The sequence below is a fragment of the Bubalus bubalis genome, chromosome 2 (assembly GCF_019923935.1).
Source record: "Bubalus bubalis isolate 160015118507 breed Murrah chromosome 2, NDDB_SH_1, whole genome shotgun sequence".
Taxonomy (NCBI): domain Eukaryota; kingdom Metazoa; phylum Chordata; class Mammalia; order Artiodactyla; family Bovidae; genus Bubalus; species Bubalus bubalis.
Window position 1 is genome coordinate 163,385,294 of NC_059158.1, and position 19,263 is coordinate 163,404,556.

The following is a 19,263-nucleotide window of genomic DNA, read 5'->3' on the forward strand; positions in this document are numbered from 1 at the left end:
TTTCCTGGGTGCAGCATTAAAAATCAAAACAAGCAAGCAAAATAACCCCATGGTTTTTGTGAGCCAAGAATGTAGTACTTCATATCTTCATAAGATAAAATTAGGAGAATTTAAAAAGCCATTTCATATAGATGTTCATTTATTTAGTGAGTTTAGTTTTTAGCTCAGAATAAGTAAGATAACCTGGAGAAGGAAATGGCAACCCACTCCAGTATTCTTGCCTGGAGAGTCCCATGGACAGAGGAGCCTGGCAGGCTGCAGTCCACGGGGTTGCAAAGAGCTGGACACAGCTGAGTACACACACACAAGTAAGATAAATAAACAAAGCAGTGTAAAGAATCAGTGGTGGCATATTACTGCCCTAAGGTTTTTAATATTTCCCCTTTCTTTACTACTGCTGAACATCTATTAAAAATTGCTTTTACTGAAATCTCATTTTTAAACAAAGTGTGGCTCTATTTTAAAAGTTTATTATTGACAGAATGTCTCTTTTAAAATGTCTCTATTAATGGAAATAGTAATCTGATGTTAAGCTTTTAAATAAGGTAGCTGAGAGCATTATTGACTGTATTAAGTCATTTGTATATTTTTAGGAAATCATGGATCGAATCTACAAAAATGTCATGAATAAAGTGAATGAAATGAGCAGTTTTCAACGCAATCTGTTTATTCTGGCCTATAATTACAAAATGGAACAGATTTCAAAAGGGCACAGTACTCCGCTGTGTGATAGGTGCGTAAAAGGCTCTTCCTCCTTCATAATTTGATCATTTGTTCACATTAATTATCTTAAGGGTCTCTAAAAATTCCGTCTCGCATAAGAATATATATGAGCAATGTTATTTGAAAAATATTATCACCAAAAATTTTATTGTACTAATAGTGTGTTTATATCTTTGGTGGCCACTTACATGATTTTAATTATTTTGAGAAGTAGTTTCTCTTTGCTTTTAAATTTATTTTGCTAGGAATAGAAAATGGCAACCAGGTATTAAACGTTTTGTGACCTATTCCACCCCTCCCCCCATGGCACTAATAGGATAATAGGATAAGTATATTTAACTGTAAAGTAGTTGAGAAATTAGAAAATAACAGTATGACGACATTCAAATTACTTTTTACGGGGATATTAATAGTTTTCAAATGTGTCACATTTAAAGCTTTATAATTTTTTCCTGCCTTTTGCTAATCTCTCCAATGAGATACATAACTGCTTTGTAAACCTATTTTATATATATTTATATATATACATATATGTATATATATAATACATATGTATTTATACACACATATAATATGTATATGTGCACATATGTTTATGTGCATATGTGTATGTATTTATATGTACACATATATGTATTTATATACTTTCCAGTAGCTCAGACGGTAAAGAATCTTCCTGCAATGCAGGAGACCTGGGTTCAATTCCTAGGTCAGGAAGATCCTCTGGAGAAGGGAATGGCAATCCACTCCAGTATTCTTGCCTGGAAAATCCCATGGACAGAGGAACCTGGCAGGCCACAGTTCATGGGGTTGCAAAGAGTCAGACACGACTAAGTGACTATCACTACTATATATACACACATATATATTTATATATACACATATATATTAGATATATTTATATACACACATATTTTAAATGGTTGCCTTTTGATCTTTGCCTTTTTCAAAGTTATTAAAATACAAACAAAACCTTTCCCCTCTTTTCATCAAGGTAGTAAGCGGTCTCTTTATTTAGTGTATTTTCAGAAGCATTTCAATTAGATATTAGAGTTGTTTCCTTTTTAAATTTACCAGATACTTTGAATTAGTGAAATTCTAAAGAGTTAAATTGCTATTTACAGATATGTATACATTTCTAATGAAATAAGCTAAAGCAAAAAAATAATTTGCTTTTAATAATAAACTTCATAAAGATACAGTCAAGTTATTCAGTATTAATATGTATTATATAATGATATAAAACTAATTATTCTGGCCATAAGCAAAGGATTTCTGTTACTATACAAAATTAAACCTGGCAATTTTGAATTCTAATATTTCTTGCAGTTCTTAAGAGAAAATCACATTTTCTTGGTCAAGTAAACTTGGTTGGATAGACATTTAGATTTAAATAGTGCGTCAAGAGAATCTCAAGAGAATTGGCTTTGTGACTTTGGATAAATCACTTGATCTCAACGTCTCACAGGCATACCTCATTGTGTTGCACTTTGCTTTATTGTATTTCACAAGTAACTGTGATTTTCTTTTTAAACAAATGGAAGGTTTGTGGCATCCCTCTGTTGTCAGGTGGTTAGCATTTGCTAGGAATAAAGTATTTCTTAATTAAGGTATGCATTGCTGTTTACACATACTGCTGTTGCACTCTTAATAAACCACAGTATAGTATAAACATAATTTTTGTATGTACCAAGATACCAAAAATCGAAGTGACTTGCTTTATTGTTATAGTCTCTCTATTGCTATGGTCTGGAACCAAACCCTAAATTATCTTCGAGGTGTTCCTATATATCAAAATTGGGAGATTAGTCTAAATGATTTGGAAAATCCCATTCAGCTTTCAAATTCTGTGATTGGATTTTTTTTTTTTTTTTTTTTTTAGCTTTATTTTCCGGAAAGTTCGAGGCTTGCTAGGTGGAAATATTCGACTTCTGTTGTGTGGAGGTGCTCCACTTTCTGCAACCACACAGCGATTCATGAACATCTGTTTTTGCTGTCCTGTTGGTCAGGGGTATGGACTCACTGAATCTTGTGGGGCTGGAACAATTACAGAAGGTTAGTGTTGTCTGAAGAGTGGTGCCTACAACAGAGGCTGGGGTACAACTCCTGGCCCTTTTGGTATGGGTTGCTGTTTGCAAATATATAGAAAATCAGTTAAAATATTTGTGTAAATCCCAAGTACTGTGATTGTTGAAATCAGTTTTCAGAATGTATTAGGTATGTCTGAATGTCACTAGTTCATGTAGAGGAGTTTTTCATGTTAAACTTATGATAGGTAGTATTAAAAACTACTTGCATTTAACAGCAGCAGCAGCATTCTAGAAAAGAAGGTTTAGTAACAAGCATTAGCTGTATTGTATACATATATGATCTTATATCAGTTATTAAATTTCTTTTTGTGTAGAAAAATTAGTGTGTTTGTTTAGGTTTATAAAAGGGCCAAATTCAGAAATGTTTATTGAGGTGAGTGGTCTGTGTTAAAATAAGCGCAATGAGAAACTAGAGAATCTAATTTTGGTCTGGAGAATCTAATTCCCAGAGTTTATCATGGTGACAAGTTTAGGTGACTGGTCCATCACCCAGGTGGTTCCCAGGTGACTCTCTAGTGCCCCATGTGCCCTTTTATAGAGGAAAGTTACTTTGTTCTCAAGTCCAAGAAAAAATTATGCTTCTCTTTTGTTTTCTCTAGATATTTGTAGACACTAAACCTTATTCATGTTCCTTTCTTTGCCCTAAGTGATTTTGTGTACCATTCTTATGCCAGGTTTATCCTGCACTACTTCCATGTTTTCCAGTTTTCTGTTGTGTCCTCTATCGTTTTCATATTTTTGGAAGCTGCCTGTAAGTCTTGTTTTGCAGAAAACACATAAGCATTCTTAAAAACATGCACGTTCAGTTCCCAAGGAGCCGTAATTTCTTTGATTTTTAAGGTTTCCATTGGTTGTGCGATTAAGCAGTGATGGTTTATGTTGTAAATAAATCTGTAAAGTGTCATGTATCAAACTTTATTTCTGATATTTGAATGGTCCTTGAAAAGGAAACCTAATGCAGTAGTAATTCATAATAGTGGTGAAGTCTTGCCCCAGATCTTTGAAAGTGAACAGTCTGAACCTCCAGCCTGGCCTCTGAACTCTTACTGTATGAGTTTAAATAGGGTATGGTAGCATAAGCTAATGTGAGGGGAGCTTCAGAGGTCTCACTTTGAAGACTGGAGAGGTTATTTGTCCTGCAAAGATGTGTTAAGTCGAGTAAGAAAGTGGAATAGCTGTAAACCATTGTGCTCCTTCATCCTTAAAAACAGGGAAGGCAGAGTCATGAACCAAGCAGCTACTTAGTGGGTGTATGAAAATGTGATGGTATGGAATCTGGGAAAACTGGAGCAGGCCTGTCCTGTCTGTTAGGGGCTATAGTTGTTGCTGTGCTGGAAATGTGGACCCACGTCTCTTGGAGATTCTGTACTCTTCTGTAAAGTGTCTTGTTTATAACCACTTCAGATTAAAGAAACAAAACACCTCAGTGTGGGCTACACAGCCTGGTTCACCAGTGTGCTACTTCTGCTTATAAAGGTTCTCTGGGGATATCTAAGCTTTGGGATAAATCTTTGTAATTTAAAAAAAAATGAAGCAATTTATTAACTACCATAATCAAATACTTTTTTTCATTTACGTCGTAGTGTGGGACTACAATACTGGCAGAGTGGGAGCACCATTAGTTTGCTGTGAAATCAAATTAAAGAACTGGGAGGAAGGTAATAACCTGTTTTAACCCCAGAGCATTAATTTGAGTATAGTATTAGTATTGTACTTCATTTTCTTCCTTATTTTAGAATATAAAATCACCCATAAGTGCTTACTTTTGTCTTTTGTAAATAGACATATTTTTATCTAGAGCTGTGAGTGACTTTATTTTGCTTGTTTCAGAGATGATTTTGAAGAATTGTTTTTTTTTGCTTGTTTTATTACATAAATGCAAGTAAGAATTATGGGGAAAATTTGAAGATGTATTCAATGAATAATGCCCATAAATTGCAAATGATCATATTTTATAGAAACAAAATCGCAAAATTCATTCTATGAAACGGAAGATTTTTACCTATTCTTTTCTTTTTTCTTTCTCTTCTCTGACGGCTTCAACCCAAAATTATCAGAAGGAAATTTTTACTATAATTACGTAAAATTCTCTTGCTCATTCTGTTTAAATACTAGTCATTTTTAAAATATTTGATCCTACTAACGTGCATATTATTTCTGGTTTGTTAGGATACACTTTTCTTTTATACAAAGAGATTCTAAGCCTTGGGTGTCACTTTTCAGCTGTCTTTTAGCAAAACTAGTGAAAATGTTTCATAAACTTGGAACCATTCTGAAGTTATCTGTAAGGAATAAATCCTCTAAATGTATGCTAGTTTGACTTTACACTGAGATTGATTCTCAAAATGCACAATTTAACACTTTTATGTTAATTAGTATGATATTTAAGCATCTCGACAGAATCCTTAAAGGAACTGACCTGCATAGTACATATGTAACTGTTTTATACACTAGATGTTGGGTTTTTGCGTTTATTTTTTTTCTCGGAATAGTAGTTTGAAAGCAGAAGTGCTTATGGGTTAAGTAACTGAAAATTTGTAGCTAGATTTAATGATGAATTTTGTTCATAGTGTCTGTCTTACTTTGGGAAACCCTAATTGGATCAAAATCAGATGTCCCTATTTGGAAACTAGCAGTTTCAAATATTCACCTGATGTGTGAGGGATAAAACTATTCAATTAACTCTAAATTATTCTGTTTATTAGGTGGATACTTTAATACCGATAAACCACATCCCAGGGGTGAGATTCTTATTGGTGGCCAAAATGTGACAATGGGGTACTACAAAAATGAAGCGAAAACAAAAGCTGATTTTTTTGAAGATGAAAATGGACAGAGGTGGCTCTGTACTGGAGACATTGGGGAGTTTGACCCTGATGGTTGTTTGAAGATCATTGGTGAGCCAGCTGATACTGTTTTTCTTTAAGTAGATGTTCCTGTAGTGTCTTTTCAAAAAAGAGATTGTATATTTAAAGAAGTTGTTTAATAGTGTAAGAATTCATCTTTCTGTAATGTTGGTATGGTCTCTGTATCAGCCCTGGAATGTAAAAATGCACAAGAGGGACTGTATGGAATTTATAAGGCTTGACATGTTATGAGGCCTTAAGGTCTGTTCAGAAGTGGTATTTTTAATTACTACTAGATAACCCTTAAAGAGTCGAATTCTTAGTAGGGAGCATTCATTTTTGTGTGCTGTGCTTAGTTGCTCAGTCATGTCCAACCCTTTGCGACCCCATTGACTATAGCCCACTGGGCTCCTCTGTCCATGGGGATTCTCCAGGCAAGAATACTGGAGTGGGTTGCCATGCCCTCCTCTGGGGGATCTTCTCAACTTAGGAATCAAACTGGGGTCTCCTGCATTGCAGGCGGATTCTTTACCAGCTGAGCTACCTGGAAGCCATCATTTTGTGTATATAGAGGTTATTGGGCAAGACTCTTGCCTGTCTGAAGCATTTCCTTCCCTTGCCATTGAGAGCTAAGGAATGCCTGGCAGCTCAGTACCAGGACTGACAGGTGAAAAATACATTCTCCTGCTTCTCCTCTTGGGTTCTTTGTCTCAGTTAATGGCACTTCTATCCCAGTCATGCCATCTAGACACTGGCAGGAGATGACAGCCTCTGCAGTCAGCTCCCATATAGTTAATCCATATTCCATTACTTTACCTTATAAAATATGCCTCAAGATCGTTCTGTCCATCTCTTCCTGTTTCTGTAATTGTAGGTCAGGTCTGCACCTTTTGCCACCCTGTTGCAAGAAATTCCTTCTGTTGTAGTGCCTACCTCTGCTGAATGCACCCTCTCGTGGCCACCACGTGATTACTGAACCCCTATCTCCCTGACTGCTTTCCTGCTGGAAACCTTTGAGTGGCTCCCAGAGGCTCAGTTGAGGGTGGCCCTGCTCACCCATCTGCCCCCATCTCTTTTGTGCTGCAGTAATGCAAACTGGCACAGCTCTGTTCTTCGCCAGTGCCATTCCACTTGGCTGCTGCTCAGTCTTCTCTGAAGACTCCGTTCAGGCCTCACTTGCAGGAATTCTTCCGAAATCAGCAAGTTGGAGAGTCTGAACACTTAGCACTACCATGTTGTACTGAAGTAATACGGTTTTTCATCCTGCTTCTCTTCAGATAGACTGTGAGCTTTCACATGGCACTTGAGTATATATTCTTGACCTTTCTGGCATTAATGTGTCCTGTGGACGTAATCTGTTGAGCAGAACGTACCCGAAGCCCTGAGGATGGGGTCCCTTAAGAAGCTAAGTTTAAAAAAAAAAAAATGTGTTCAGTGGTATAGAAATAAGGGCCTCACTTTATTATGTGTTTTAAATTTCAGCATAACTCTTATAAGGAACTTAGCTGATTGCAAATTACTTAGGGGATGGCCAGTATTTGTGGGGAATAGCCAATATTTGTATGTATTAAAGGTGTGTTAATACTATCCTCCAATGTGCCCTGCTCCTGGCCCTGTTTTTGCACAGATCGTAAGAAGGACCTTGTAAAACTACAGGCAGGAGAATATGTTTCTCTTGGGAAGGTGGAGGCTGCTTTGAAGAATCTCCCACTAATAGATAACATTTGTGCATATGCAAACAGGTAAGAGCATAGAATTTATGCTGCTTAAAACATTTGGTAATGCTGTCGGCCCTTCCTTTCTCTGCTGGCCTTCTCTGTAAAATTATACCAAGACCTCTTCCTTCTCATGGGTTTTCCTCTTCTCATTACAGTCACTGGCTGATTCTTGCCTTGTGATGCTCCTCTCCATATTGTCCTCTGTCTGATTTCTGTTTTACATCTTGGTGCAGAATCCCATGTGATAGGAAGGTGAAGAAAATAAACCCTCCTTCCCGCTGCTTTGGTTCTCTGAGCTACTTGTCCTTCTACACAAGGAGGCTTCCCGCAACCAGTCTAGAGGAGAGCTGAGTAAAGAAGGAAATTGGTTGGCCAACAGTGCTCTGCTCAGTTCTTACTACCACTTCTCAATTTGAGCCTGCTTGGGGCCCAGGAACCCCAAAGGAGGGCTTCCTTTCCCCCTTAAGCTAGGTTAAGCTGTGGCTTAACACATAGCATCTCTCGCCCATGATGATTCAGAGGCAGCTGGGAAGGAGAGTTTAAAGTTAATCCCAGGAATGCACTCTTGGGAAATGTATTGGAATTTCAGATTGACACACTGTTCACATTTTTCCGTAACACTACTGTGTGTGGCAATCATTCCCCAGTGGTAGTGATTGGGTGTTTTGTGGCCAGCCTAGAAGACTTACTGCCGCAGTTAACATAATACTTACTATGAAAAAATAAAATCTGGTATTAGAAGAACCAATTTAGAAATAGACTTTGAGGTACAGCCCACTTTAGAGATTTACCATATCGATTTATAAATGAGTCTGCCCTCTGTTAGTCATGAAGTGTTTTCTTCAGTGATGCTAACAGTTCTGGATTTTCTGGTGTGATATTAACCAGGACTGTCTTTCTTCTGATGATGCCGTCGTTTCTTCAGGTGACTGCTTTCTGTGGGCGTGCTTAGAGTTCCTCTAGAATACAAATTCTCTCATGATAAAAGAATATATAATCACATTAGTTTGACTTGTTGCCAGATTTTCTTAAAAACAGCTTCTTACTTTCATTAGCTTTTATTTTTGTTTATAGTCTATTAATGTGAATTACTGACTTTTTAAAGCTAAATTTGCTAATTTCTTTTAAAAGCATGATTCATAATAGTTGTATATTATATACATAGTTGAAATTCATCATGAAATGTCAGATTAAGGTTTATTTAGCAATGAATTCTGCCAAAGCATCAGAACGTGTTATGAATCAGACAGTAAAAGTGGCTGTTGCATGAAGTAAGTGTGGCAAATATGCCTTATGTGTGTTCTTTAAAATGGTAGAGAGTTGGCTTCTAAACTTGAGTGTAATCAGTAACCACAGTTAACATGGTGTGCCATTTAGTGCACTAACCAAGTTGTCCCTTATGTATTTCAGTTATCATTCTTATGTCATCGGATTTGTTGTGCCAAATCAAAAGGAACTAACAGAACTAGCACGAAGGAAAGGACTTCATGGGACTTGGGAGGAGCTGTGTAACAGCTGTGAAATGGAGAATGAGGTACTGAAAGTGCTTTCTGAAGCTGCTATTTCAGGTGAGTGAGAGTGTTAACTGGTTCTGGGACTGAGATGGGGAGAGAATACTTTAACTTGTTTGTTCTGTTTTTGTTACAAGGGCTTAGGTTACATTTCCTGCTCAGAAACCAATCATATTTTCCTACCATTAGTTGGGAGAACATGCTTGTCATCCCCATTCAAACTCCTCTGGGGACACACAAGGCCACCACGCCCACCACTGATGTACACGTATCAGAATGTTCTCTTCTCACAGCTTCTGTTTTCCGGGTTGGCCCTTTCTCCACTCTGCTCTGCTGTTTCCAAGGCCCTGCTGGGCTTCCCAGACACCCCAGCCCACAGTGAACCATCCAAGACTCTTTCTACACTGTTATCACGTGTCCTCTACCCCTTTTGTATGTGTGTGTGTGTATTGTGGAATGGGCACAGAGAGATGTAGTTTGATATTCTTGGTTTAATAAAAACAGCTATACTGTCTGAGTCATCAGCGTTAAGTGAAATATAAGTGTGCGTTTTTATTCTCCTTAGATATGTCATTCAAGATAATGAAAAATGTAGATCTCATTTAATCAGATGAAGTTATTCTGACCCTTTATTTCAGGAGTAATTATGTTTTTTAGCATGTCAGCCTGAATATAGTTTCCAGCTTTTCTAGGTAACTCAAAATCCTTACACTGATGCTGAATTGAGTTAAGTTTAGGTTTCTAATTAAAGTTAGAAACCTATATTGTTTCTCCGTAAGGTGGAATACTGGAACAATTAAGCATAATTTAAAGTTTATATACTTAATATATATTTTTTAAAAATAAATTTTGTAAACAGACATATAATTTACACACCAAACATCTCAACCATTTAGTATACAATAGTTTTTTAGTATGTTGGCAGAATTGTACACATTGCCATATCAGTTTCAGATTGTTATCACCTCATTGTCTTTGTCATCACCTCAAAAAAGAAATATTGTGTCCATCAGCAGGCACTTCTCATCATACCTCAGACCTCTTAGTCCTTGGGAGCCACTGATCTTTCTGTTTCTGTAGATTTGCCTGTTCTAGAGATTTTGTATAAGTCGAACCATGTTGTATATGGGTTTTTGTGACTGGTTTCTTTCACTTAGCATGAAATGTTCATCTCTATATTTTTGTCGTAGCGTGTCGTAGCGTGAAGTATTGGAACTTCAACTTTAGCATAGTCTTTCCTATGAATACTCAGGGTTGATTTCCTTTAGGATTGACTGGTTTGATGATTTCCTTGCTGTCCAAGGGACTCTCAAGTTTCTCCAGCACCACAATTCGAAGGCATCACTTCTTTGGCATTCCCCCTTCTTTATGGTCTATCTCTCACATCTGTACATGACTACTGATAAAACCGTAGCTTTGACTACACATGGACCTTTGTCAGCAAAGAGGTGTCTCTGCTTTTTAATACACTATCTAGGTTTGTCATAGCTTTCCATCCAAAGGGTAAGCGTCTTTTAATTTCATGGCTGCAGTCACCATCTGCAGTGGTTTTGGAGCCCAAGAAAATAAAATCTGTCACTATATGGGTCTTTATATATTTTAGATGCAAATCCATTATCAAATATGTGATTTGTAAGTATTTTCTACCATTGTTTGGGTTGTGTTTTTACTTTCTTGATGGTATCCTTTGAAGTACAACAATTTTAATTTTTATAAGAAACAGTTTCCTTTTTTTCCTTTGGTTGCTTGTACTTCACATTTGAGAAACCATTGCCTAATCTAAGTTACAAGTAAATATTTTCTTTATTTTCTTCTAAGAGTTTTGTAGTTTTTGTCCTTATATTTGGGTCCTTAATCCATTTTGAGTTAATCCATTTTTATATATGATGTGAAGAAGGGATCCAACTTCATTTTTAAGCCAAGTCTATATTCAATTCACACCAGAGAACAGAATCAGTAGGTTAAATATATTTAACTATAGAAACTTTTCAGGTAGGGAATTGGTTTGCCTTTTCACTGGGGGCTGGCTGGACAGAACTGGCAATCTGTAGGACAGACTGTTGAAAAAGTGGACTGGAGCTCTTAGGCAGGGGTCAAAGCCCCTGTCCATAGGCAGAATTGCTTTTTGAGGGGGCCTCAGCTCAGCTCTCCAGGTCTTTGAATTGACTTAGCCATATCTATAAAACCACTTTCAAATTGAATAACTGGGAACTCCAGCCTAGTCCAGATGAGGCATAGAACCACCACAGTCCTCCTATTGTCAGCTTGGTACCCACATACATTTCCTTAAACCATAGTTTAAGTTCCAAGTAAAGACAGTAACAAAGTCAGACTGTCACCTAACATTAAACAGTTATCTTGTGTGCAACTGAAAATACATGAACCTTTTCTCCAGAAGTGTTTGCACACCCCTGAGTGATTTTTAACTCTGCTACTTTGATATCCTATAACTTAAATACTGTGATATAAAGTTAACTTATTAATATATTATGACAAGAGAATGGGGGGAAGAAAACAAAAGTATTTGCTTACCATATATACAAACATATTCACAACAAAATAAGGAAGAAATACTCATAGTTTTTATTAGAGTCCCCATTTCCCCAACTGGTCATGTGATTGTTGCTGTGTTCATTTTTCTAAAACCTGGTGTAGATGATATCGCTGTTGTTAGCATTGTTTTGAGTCCGATCATGAGTGCAGTGCTGAGTGTTTATAGCTGAGCGTGGGCTTCCAGGGCTTGTGTGCGAGTCTCTGCGCATCTCAGTGCTGTCAAACTCATGTCCCTTAATGCTTGGTCCCTACTGTACTGCTTTTTCTCATGGTGGCTTTTCCAATTAGAAACCACTCCTGAAATACTTGTAATCTTTGAAGAATAAAACTTTGTTATTTGAGTTAATATATCATTTTTGTTCCTAAGGCATTTATATCTTGAATTCAATTCTTTTAAAATATGTGTATTATTATGGCTAGTGTTTACCCTTTTCCCAGTAGTATACCAGTTGAGAGCAGAAACTATTCATTTTTATTCATTTTTGTATTTTAAAACAATGTTTACTAAAGCATTTTACACAATAATTTTTACTGGTAAATATTTGTGAAACAAGTGCTGGAAAAGTAAATCAGCCTTAATAAGGAAACGTGCTTCTTCAGATCTCATTCCCCCACCACCCCCTAACCTTCCCCTCTTGCAGATCTCCTTGGTATCGAGCGGTGTGTGAGAAACACAGTAGGGAGCACGCAGTTTTCCTCAGAGCTCACGGCGACTGTCCTGGCTCAGTCACTAGATTTCTGTTTTAACTTTATTATTTCTTAGTTTTTAAAGTGATTTTTAGAAAATTATTTTATTTTTGGCTGTGCTGGGTCTTTGTTACTCTGTGGGCTTTTTCTCTGGTTGCAGAGAGCTGGGGCTCCTCTCGTTCCGGCACGTGAGCTTCTCATCTTTGCTGTGGCTTCTCCTGTTGTGGAGCACGGGCTCCAGGGCGCTCAGGTTTCAGTAGTCGCAGCTCCCGGGCTCGAGAGCACTGGCCCAGTAGTTGAGGCGCACGGGCATAGTTGCTCTGAGACATGTGGAATCTTCCTAGATCAGAAATTGAACCTGTGTCTCTTGCATTGGCAGGTGGATTCTTTACCACTGAGCCACCAGGGAAGCCCTCTACAGTGATTTTTTAAAAAATAAATTCAAAGAAAACAAATAGGTATAAGATCAAAAGTGACACTTCCTTTTTTTAATCCTGGATACTAGCCCCTCGAGCATATGGTTTATTTTATCTGTATCCTCGTCCTACACATCTAGTTGCACGTAAGTTTATGTAGTATTCAAATGCAAAGCAAAATCATTTTTTTAAACCTAACAATATATGGTAAGTATCTTTATATACCCATACCAATAGATCTAACTTATTTTTAAAGAATGAATTGTGTACATTTTATGCCTATATCATAATTTACCCAACTCATTCTGTTGATGGACATGTAGATTTTCTAAACAGTTTTTTGCTATTATAATTCTTATATATATCTATATCTATATCTATGTTTTGCTTCTAGTATTTCTGAGGGATAAATTGCTTAGAAGTGAGATTTATTAGCTGTAGGTTTTACATTTTGACGGTTGTGTGGAGACAGAGGAAGTTAAAACTATTTGCTAAGAATTTTAGTTGTATATTTTTCATGGCTCTGTGTTTACTTTTTAATTTCTTTTTTCCACAATCTCAGCAAGTCTGGAAAAGTTTGAAATTCCAGTAAAAATTCGTTTGAGCCCTGAACCGTGGACCCCTGAAACTGGTCTGGTGACAGATGCCTTCAAGCTGAAACGAAAAGAGCTTAAAACACATTACCAGGCGGACATTGAGCGAATGTATGGAAGAAAATAGTTATTCTCTTTCAGCATCAGTTTGCTGCAGGGAGCTCAGATCAAATAGGAAAATACTTGAAATGCATGTCTCAAACTGTGAGGCAGAGTCCATTCCTCATATTAAACCTAAACTGTTATTTCTCATGACATCACCATTTTTAACTGACAGGATTAGTAAAATATTAAGACAGCAAACTTGTGTCTGTCTCTTCTTTCTTCCCCTCCTCCAGTTTACTTTACCACCTAGGACTGCACTTGTCAGCATGAGGACTTTTATGAATCATATTGGGGAACAGTGATTTTAAAACCTCAAGTTTTTAAACATGATTTATATGTTCTGTATAATGTTCAGTTTGTAACTTTTTAAAGTTTGGATGTATAGAGGACTAAATAGGAAATATAAGAATTGGTTATTTGGGGGGCTTTTTTACTTACAGTATTTAAAATGCAAGGGTATGGATGTGAAATTATGTAAATTTCATTCAAATGCTTATGAATCAAATCATTGTTGAACTAAAGATTTGTTGCTGTGTAATTATTGTCTTGTATGCATTTGAGAGAAATAAATATACCCATACTTATGTTTTAAGAAATTGAGACCTTGTGAATATATGCCTCACAGTGTCTTCTTTATATATTTATTTTTTCTTAGGGAAAAATGAAGTTGGGTTGGTGCTGCATGAAACAATAGCAATAGAGGGTTATGGTTTCATAGTAAAGAAGAAACACAGCGAGGGTATCGCCAGTGGACCATTAATCTCTAGTAGCTGACCATCAAATTATCTAGTCTTCTAGTTAGCTATGGAAACTAGGAAACTATCTAAATTTTTAGAATTGGGAACAATTCTAAAAGGTAAGGTAGAATTTAAAAACAATAAATCAAAGGATGGAATGTTATTCTTTATTTTCACTGACCGCATATACATATACATATATATATATATATATATATATATACATTGAATTGTCTGTGATTATGCCATGTTAATGATGGAAAGCTATTTCTCATTTTACCTTTAGTCGAGCGGTGTAGTGAAACATCTCATATTAAAATAAGGATTATTTTCTTGGCTAGTTTGCACTGGGTGTATATGTGTCAGGCACTATGAAGTGTCTGTTGGTGGCTTATTAAAAAATGCACCTTATTTTTTCTACCATAACCTTTCTACACTAGAAAATGAGATACTTTAGAATGCTTCTAATAGTAGCATTCTTACTATGATATATGAGAATTTCACTTTATAATGAGGTGAGTTAATTTGCCGATTTTTCATGTCATTGTGGAAATTGTTTGATTCTGAAAACATTGTATTATAGTATGTTGTTTCATATGTATCGCTTGCCTATTATTAAGAGTAATATTGCACCAATTAAGGTGTGTTCAGATTAGGATGTAAAAAAATCATAGGTACCCTGTTTTTCATGTCATATTAGGTATCTTTTTGAGTCTCAGTTACTTTAGGCACCAAAAGGCAAAAGAAAAATACATATATATGAAGAGAGATGAACATAGATCTGTGTAGAATGTGAGAGCGTTGCGGGCCTGCACCCTGTGGTTTTTGGTCATTTCAAGAACACATCATATTTGGAGATACTGCAATACAATATTTTTGTTTTAAACTTTTCTTGTATTCTTGTATATATTTGTATTATGTTTTAAATGCTTTTCTTGTCATAGTTTGAATTTTCAGTTTGAAAAAACTGCCAAGAAGAAGTAAAAATAGGAAAAATTAAATGGTGTATCTCTAAAATGTTGTGATCTGAAAATTAAAGTCACCTTGGGTGGAGAGAATTTGTTTCTGATGCTTTATCTTTAGAATAATTATTTGCTTTCAAATGTTGTTTGGAAAGTAGAAAAAACGGTTCAGTGTTTCAAAGGAGAGATGTCAATATAATTGTGACTTGAAATAGTGGCAGATGAATATGTAGCTTATCACTGATTCAGAATAAAAGTTATTTTTCAGAAACATCTAATATTGCTGGCTTGATCTGTACACAGTCTTATTCTTCTCACTTTTTATGGTTCCTGTCATTCCTAAAATATCAGATACCAGGTGTCAGATGACACGGAAGAAATGAGATTAAGTAGCATCCCCTTTCCAATTACTTTAATCCAAACCATCTCTGGTGACTTGGAAACTGGTATGTTTTAATATTATCCTTTCAAGAATAAAAAGTTGGTTGATTTGAAAAATAAAAAAAGGGGTGGGCTACGGATGAGATGGCTGGATGGCATCACCGACTTGATGGACACGAGTTTGAGTGAACTCCGGGAGTTGGTGATGGACAGGGAGGCCTGGCGTGCTGCAATTCATGGAGTCTCAAAGAGTCGGACACGACTGAGCGACTGAACTGAACTGACCCAACAACTATAATTTGAATATAAGAAAAATAAATATTGGTGTAACCAGAAGAACTTGAAGGGAAACTTCCAAGAATTCTCTAACAGTCTGTTTTCAGATATGCGTATCAATTCTAAACAGAATGTTTTCTAACTGTTGTTTTCTGGAAGTAAGCTATATAGAGAATTGTTGAGTCTCTCCTGAAACAGTCTCATTCGTGTCCAACTCTGCAATCCCATGGACTGTAGCCCGCCAGGCTCCTCTGTCTATGGGATTTTTCAGGCAAGAATACTGGGTAGGTTGCCATTTCCTCCTCCAGAGGATCTTCCCGACCCAGGGATTGAACCCATGTCTCCTGTGTTGCAGACTGATTCTTTACCTCTTGAGCTATCAGGGAAGCCCAACAATATGGCAGTTTACAATCAGGTAGATGGGTGGCCATCTCTGCTCTGCACCAGCCCCCCACCTCCATCCCTCTTCCCCTCTCCCCAGGTCCCCACTCTCCCTGCTGGTATTTCTCAGCTTAAACTTCATTAGAAAGTTTTTTATGGACAACAGAACAAAACAAAGTGTTAGCTACTTTCTAAATGCTACTTGGTTTAAGTAATGGATTTGATGTCCTTGATCTCTAAAGCTTGACGTTTTTCAGCAATGTTAAATCTGGAATGACTTTGCTTCCAGAATACACAAGGTTTTATAGTTTTCAAAAATTATTCCCTGTGATACAGCTTTGAAGCTTAATAAATCTCTGTGTGGGTTCTTTTGTGATAAGAATTATGTACATCTGTGATGTTTTAGAGGAGATGCACTTTTAAACTGTACATAATGGACCACACTGGAATGTACTGTACACTTTATATACTGAAAACCGGTTGTTCACTGAATTCATTTTCAGTATTTTCTTGGTTATTGCTCTTTCTGCCTGAAAGAGTGCACATCAAAAAGAAGCAAGATAGCTACTATGTGTATGGACTATATATTTGTGACTTGACATGAAGTTTGAAGAATAAAGATAGGTAAAAAATTTCTGATATTAAAACTCAATATTTTGTTTTTCCAAAGAAAGAAAAGCTCTCTCATAAAAGTTAATTGACATTCCTGAAATACTCATTGAAAAAGGCATTAGGGGAATTGTCTTTCTTGGGCTGGCAATCCATTTGAAGGGAGACTTGATTCTAGGAGTTCTGTTCTTGATGTACTTTGCTAGCATCTGTCCTGCCCTTGCCCTGTCCTGCCCTTGCCCTAGTCCTGCCAGCACTTGCCCTGAGCCCTCTGGGCCCTTGCCCTTCCTGTCCTCCCTTGGGTTTTGACAGCACAGGAGCCATGCTCTGGTGATAAAAGGTTTTCTGCACATAAGCATTCACATAGCATAAAGTCTTGAGATGATGAAGTTTGGCATTAAAATTTGTGGGGTAAAAGCAGTTCAGTTGCTCAGTCATGTCCGACTCTTTGCAACCCCATAGATTGCAGTATGCCAGGCTTCCCTGTCCATCACCAACTCCTGGAGTTTACTCAAACTCATGTCCATTGAGTCGATGATGCCATCAACCATCTCATCCTCTGTTGTCTCCTTCTCCTCTCACCTTCAGGCTTTCCCAGCATGGGGGTCTTTTCCAGTGAGTCAGTTCTTCGCGTTAGATGGCCAAAGTATTGGGAGTTTCAGTTTCAGCATCAGTCCTTCCAAACATTCAGGACTGATTTCCTTTAGGATTGACTGGTTGGATCTCCTTGCAGTCCAAGGGACTCTCAAGAGTTCTCCAACACCACAGTTCAAAAGCATCAATTCTTTGGTGCTCAGGTTTTTTATAGTCCAACTCATCCATACATGACCACTAGAAAAACCATAGCTTTGACTAGACAGAGCTTTGTTGGCAAAGTAATGTCTCTGCTTTTTAATATGCTATCTAGATTGGTCATAGCTTCTCTTCCAAGGAACAAGTGTCTTAATTTCATGGGCGCAGTCTCCATCTACAGTGATTTGGAGCCTCCCCAAATAAAGTCTCTCACTGTTTCCACGATTTCCCCATCTATTTGCCATGAAGTGATGGGACCAGATGCCATGATCTTCATTTTCTGAATGTTGAGTTTTAAGCCAACTTTTTCACTCTCCTCTCACTTTCATCAAGAGGCTCTTTAGTTCTTCACTTTCTGCCATAAGGGTGGTGTCATCTGCATATCTGAGGTTATTGATACTTCTCCCAGCAATCTTGATTCCAGCTTGTGCTTCATCCAGCCCAGCGTTTCTCATGATGTACTCTGCATATAAGTTAAATAAGCAGGGTGACGCTATACAGCCTTGATGTATTCCTTTCCCGATTTGCAGCAATAAAATAACTAGATTTTTTGCCAACTTTGAATCCTGGGGTTGTGGGAGGAAGTGTTCTGTCCTGCCTGATGTCTCAGAAACCTGCCTTCAGCTGCCATTTATGTTGGTTTCTGATAAGACTGGGTTTAAGTACCTTTGTATTAACTTAAACTTTTGTAAAAAGTAAGTCTTTGAATGTAGTCTTGTAACTAATAGAACATCTGGGGAACTTCAATGTTTGTTTTATTTGAGTCAGTTTAAAAAGATGATTGTGCCTAATTCCTGTCATTAACTTTTCTTGGATTATTAAACATAGGTAGCTTAATGTTTCTACCATCCTAGATACACCTTATACTTTTAGGATGAGGTTGCTAGGTCATGGAAAGATTGTCATGGAAAGATTCCTCTGACATAACCCTTGAAAACAGCAGGCTATATACCAGTGTAGCCTGATTTGAGTCATGAAAATAGGTTATTCTTCAATTGGATTCCCCCCAAACTTTACTCCTGTCTCTGATTCCCTTCTCATTGATCCATGTGCAGCTTGCAGACTGTAAGGGCATGTCTGTTTAGAAATCACTTCTCATCCCAGGACCTTGACATGGGACTGACTTTTTTGAACAGATTCAAGTGTTGACATTATTACAATGCATATGTGGGTCCATGTTTAATGTTAAATGCATTTTTCTAGTCCCTCCAGGCTTCTAAAAACAGCCTTCAGCAAACCCCCATCAACGCCCCGTTTTACTGATACCTTTGAATACTGTTCACTTTGGTGGGATTCATTCAGAAGCAACTCCTACCATTTGGTTGAGGTTCAGGCTGGGTTGGAAAGGGAGGGGACGGGATAGGAAGGTGCTGATGTGTAAGACATTAATAACACCCTAACAGCCCAGAAGTGTGTGCCCCGGGATCCAACTCCCCCCTCCACCCTGCCCCCATCCTGTGGAGAGCCCACCCAGGCCCCACGCACCCTTTGGGTACTTCCCAGGCAAGCCCAGGGCATTCTCTCTTTGCTTATGTACTTGGCCTGCCCTGCGAAATAGCCCTCTGCTCAGTTGTAGAGCTGACACCAGCATCACTTACCTACCTCTGGGTCCAATGAGTTTTGGCCTCAGGAGGAGTGCATCAAGACCTTGGAGAGTAAAAAAAAAAGAAAAAATTCCCACAAATGGAGAAAAGATAGCTATTCTATAGCCAGTCACAAGTAGCCACCAGAATCCGACTTAAACCTGTTCAGTTGATCAATAGTTCATCTTATTTTGAAAAGCAAAATCCAGAAGAAGAGGAAAATATTATTTTTTTTTCCTGCCCATTAATTCCACTTCTAGGCATCTAAGAAAATACCTGAAATGTGGCTTGAGAGTTCCT

At 37.4% G+C, this 19,263-nt stretch overlaps 1 protein-coding gene across 1 annotated transcript in view; it reads left to right on the forward strand.

Annotated features, from left to right (window-relative positions):
- Positions 1-15,214, forward strand: part of ACSL3 (acyl-CoA synthetase long chain family member 3) — a 76,064-nt gene extending 60,850 nt beyond the window's left edge. The window contains exons 9-15 of the mRNA XM_006079644.4: positions 594-733; positions 2,606-2,778; positions 4,397-4,471; positions 5,519-5,710; positions 7,287-7,401; positions 8,788-8,945; positions 13,107-15,214. Coding sequence (XP_006079706.1) covers positions 594-733; positions 2,606-2,778; positions 4,397-4,471; positions 5,519-5,710; positions 7,287-7,401; positions 8,788-8,945; positions 13,107-13,264 — 1,011 coding nt within the window. The 3' untranslated portion in view covers positions 13,265-15,214. The remainder of the gene's footprint in view (positions 1-593; positions 734-2,605; positions 2,779-4,396; positions 4,472-5,518; positions 5,711-7,286; positions 7,402-8,787; positions 8,946-13,106) is intronic.
- Positions 15,215-19,263: the final 4,049 nt, after the last annotated feature.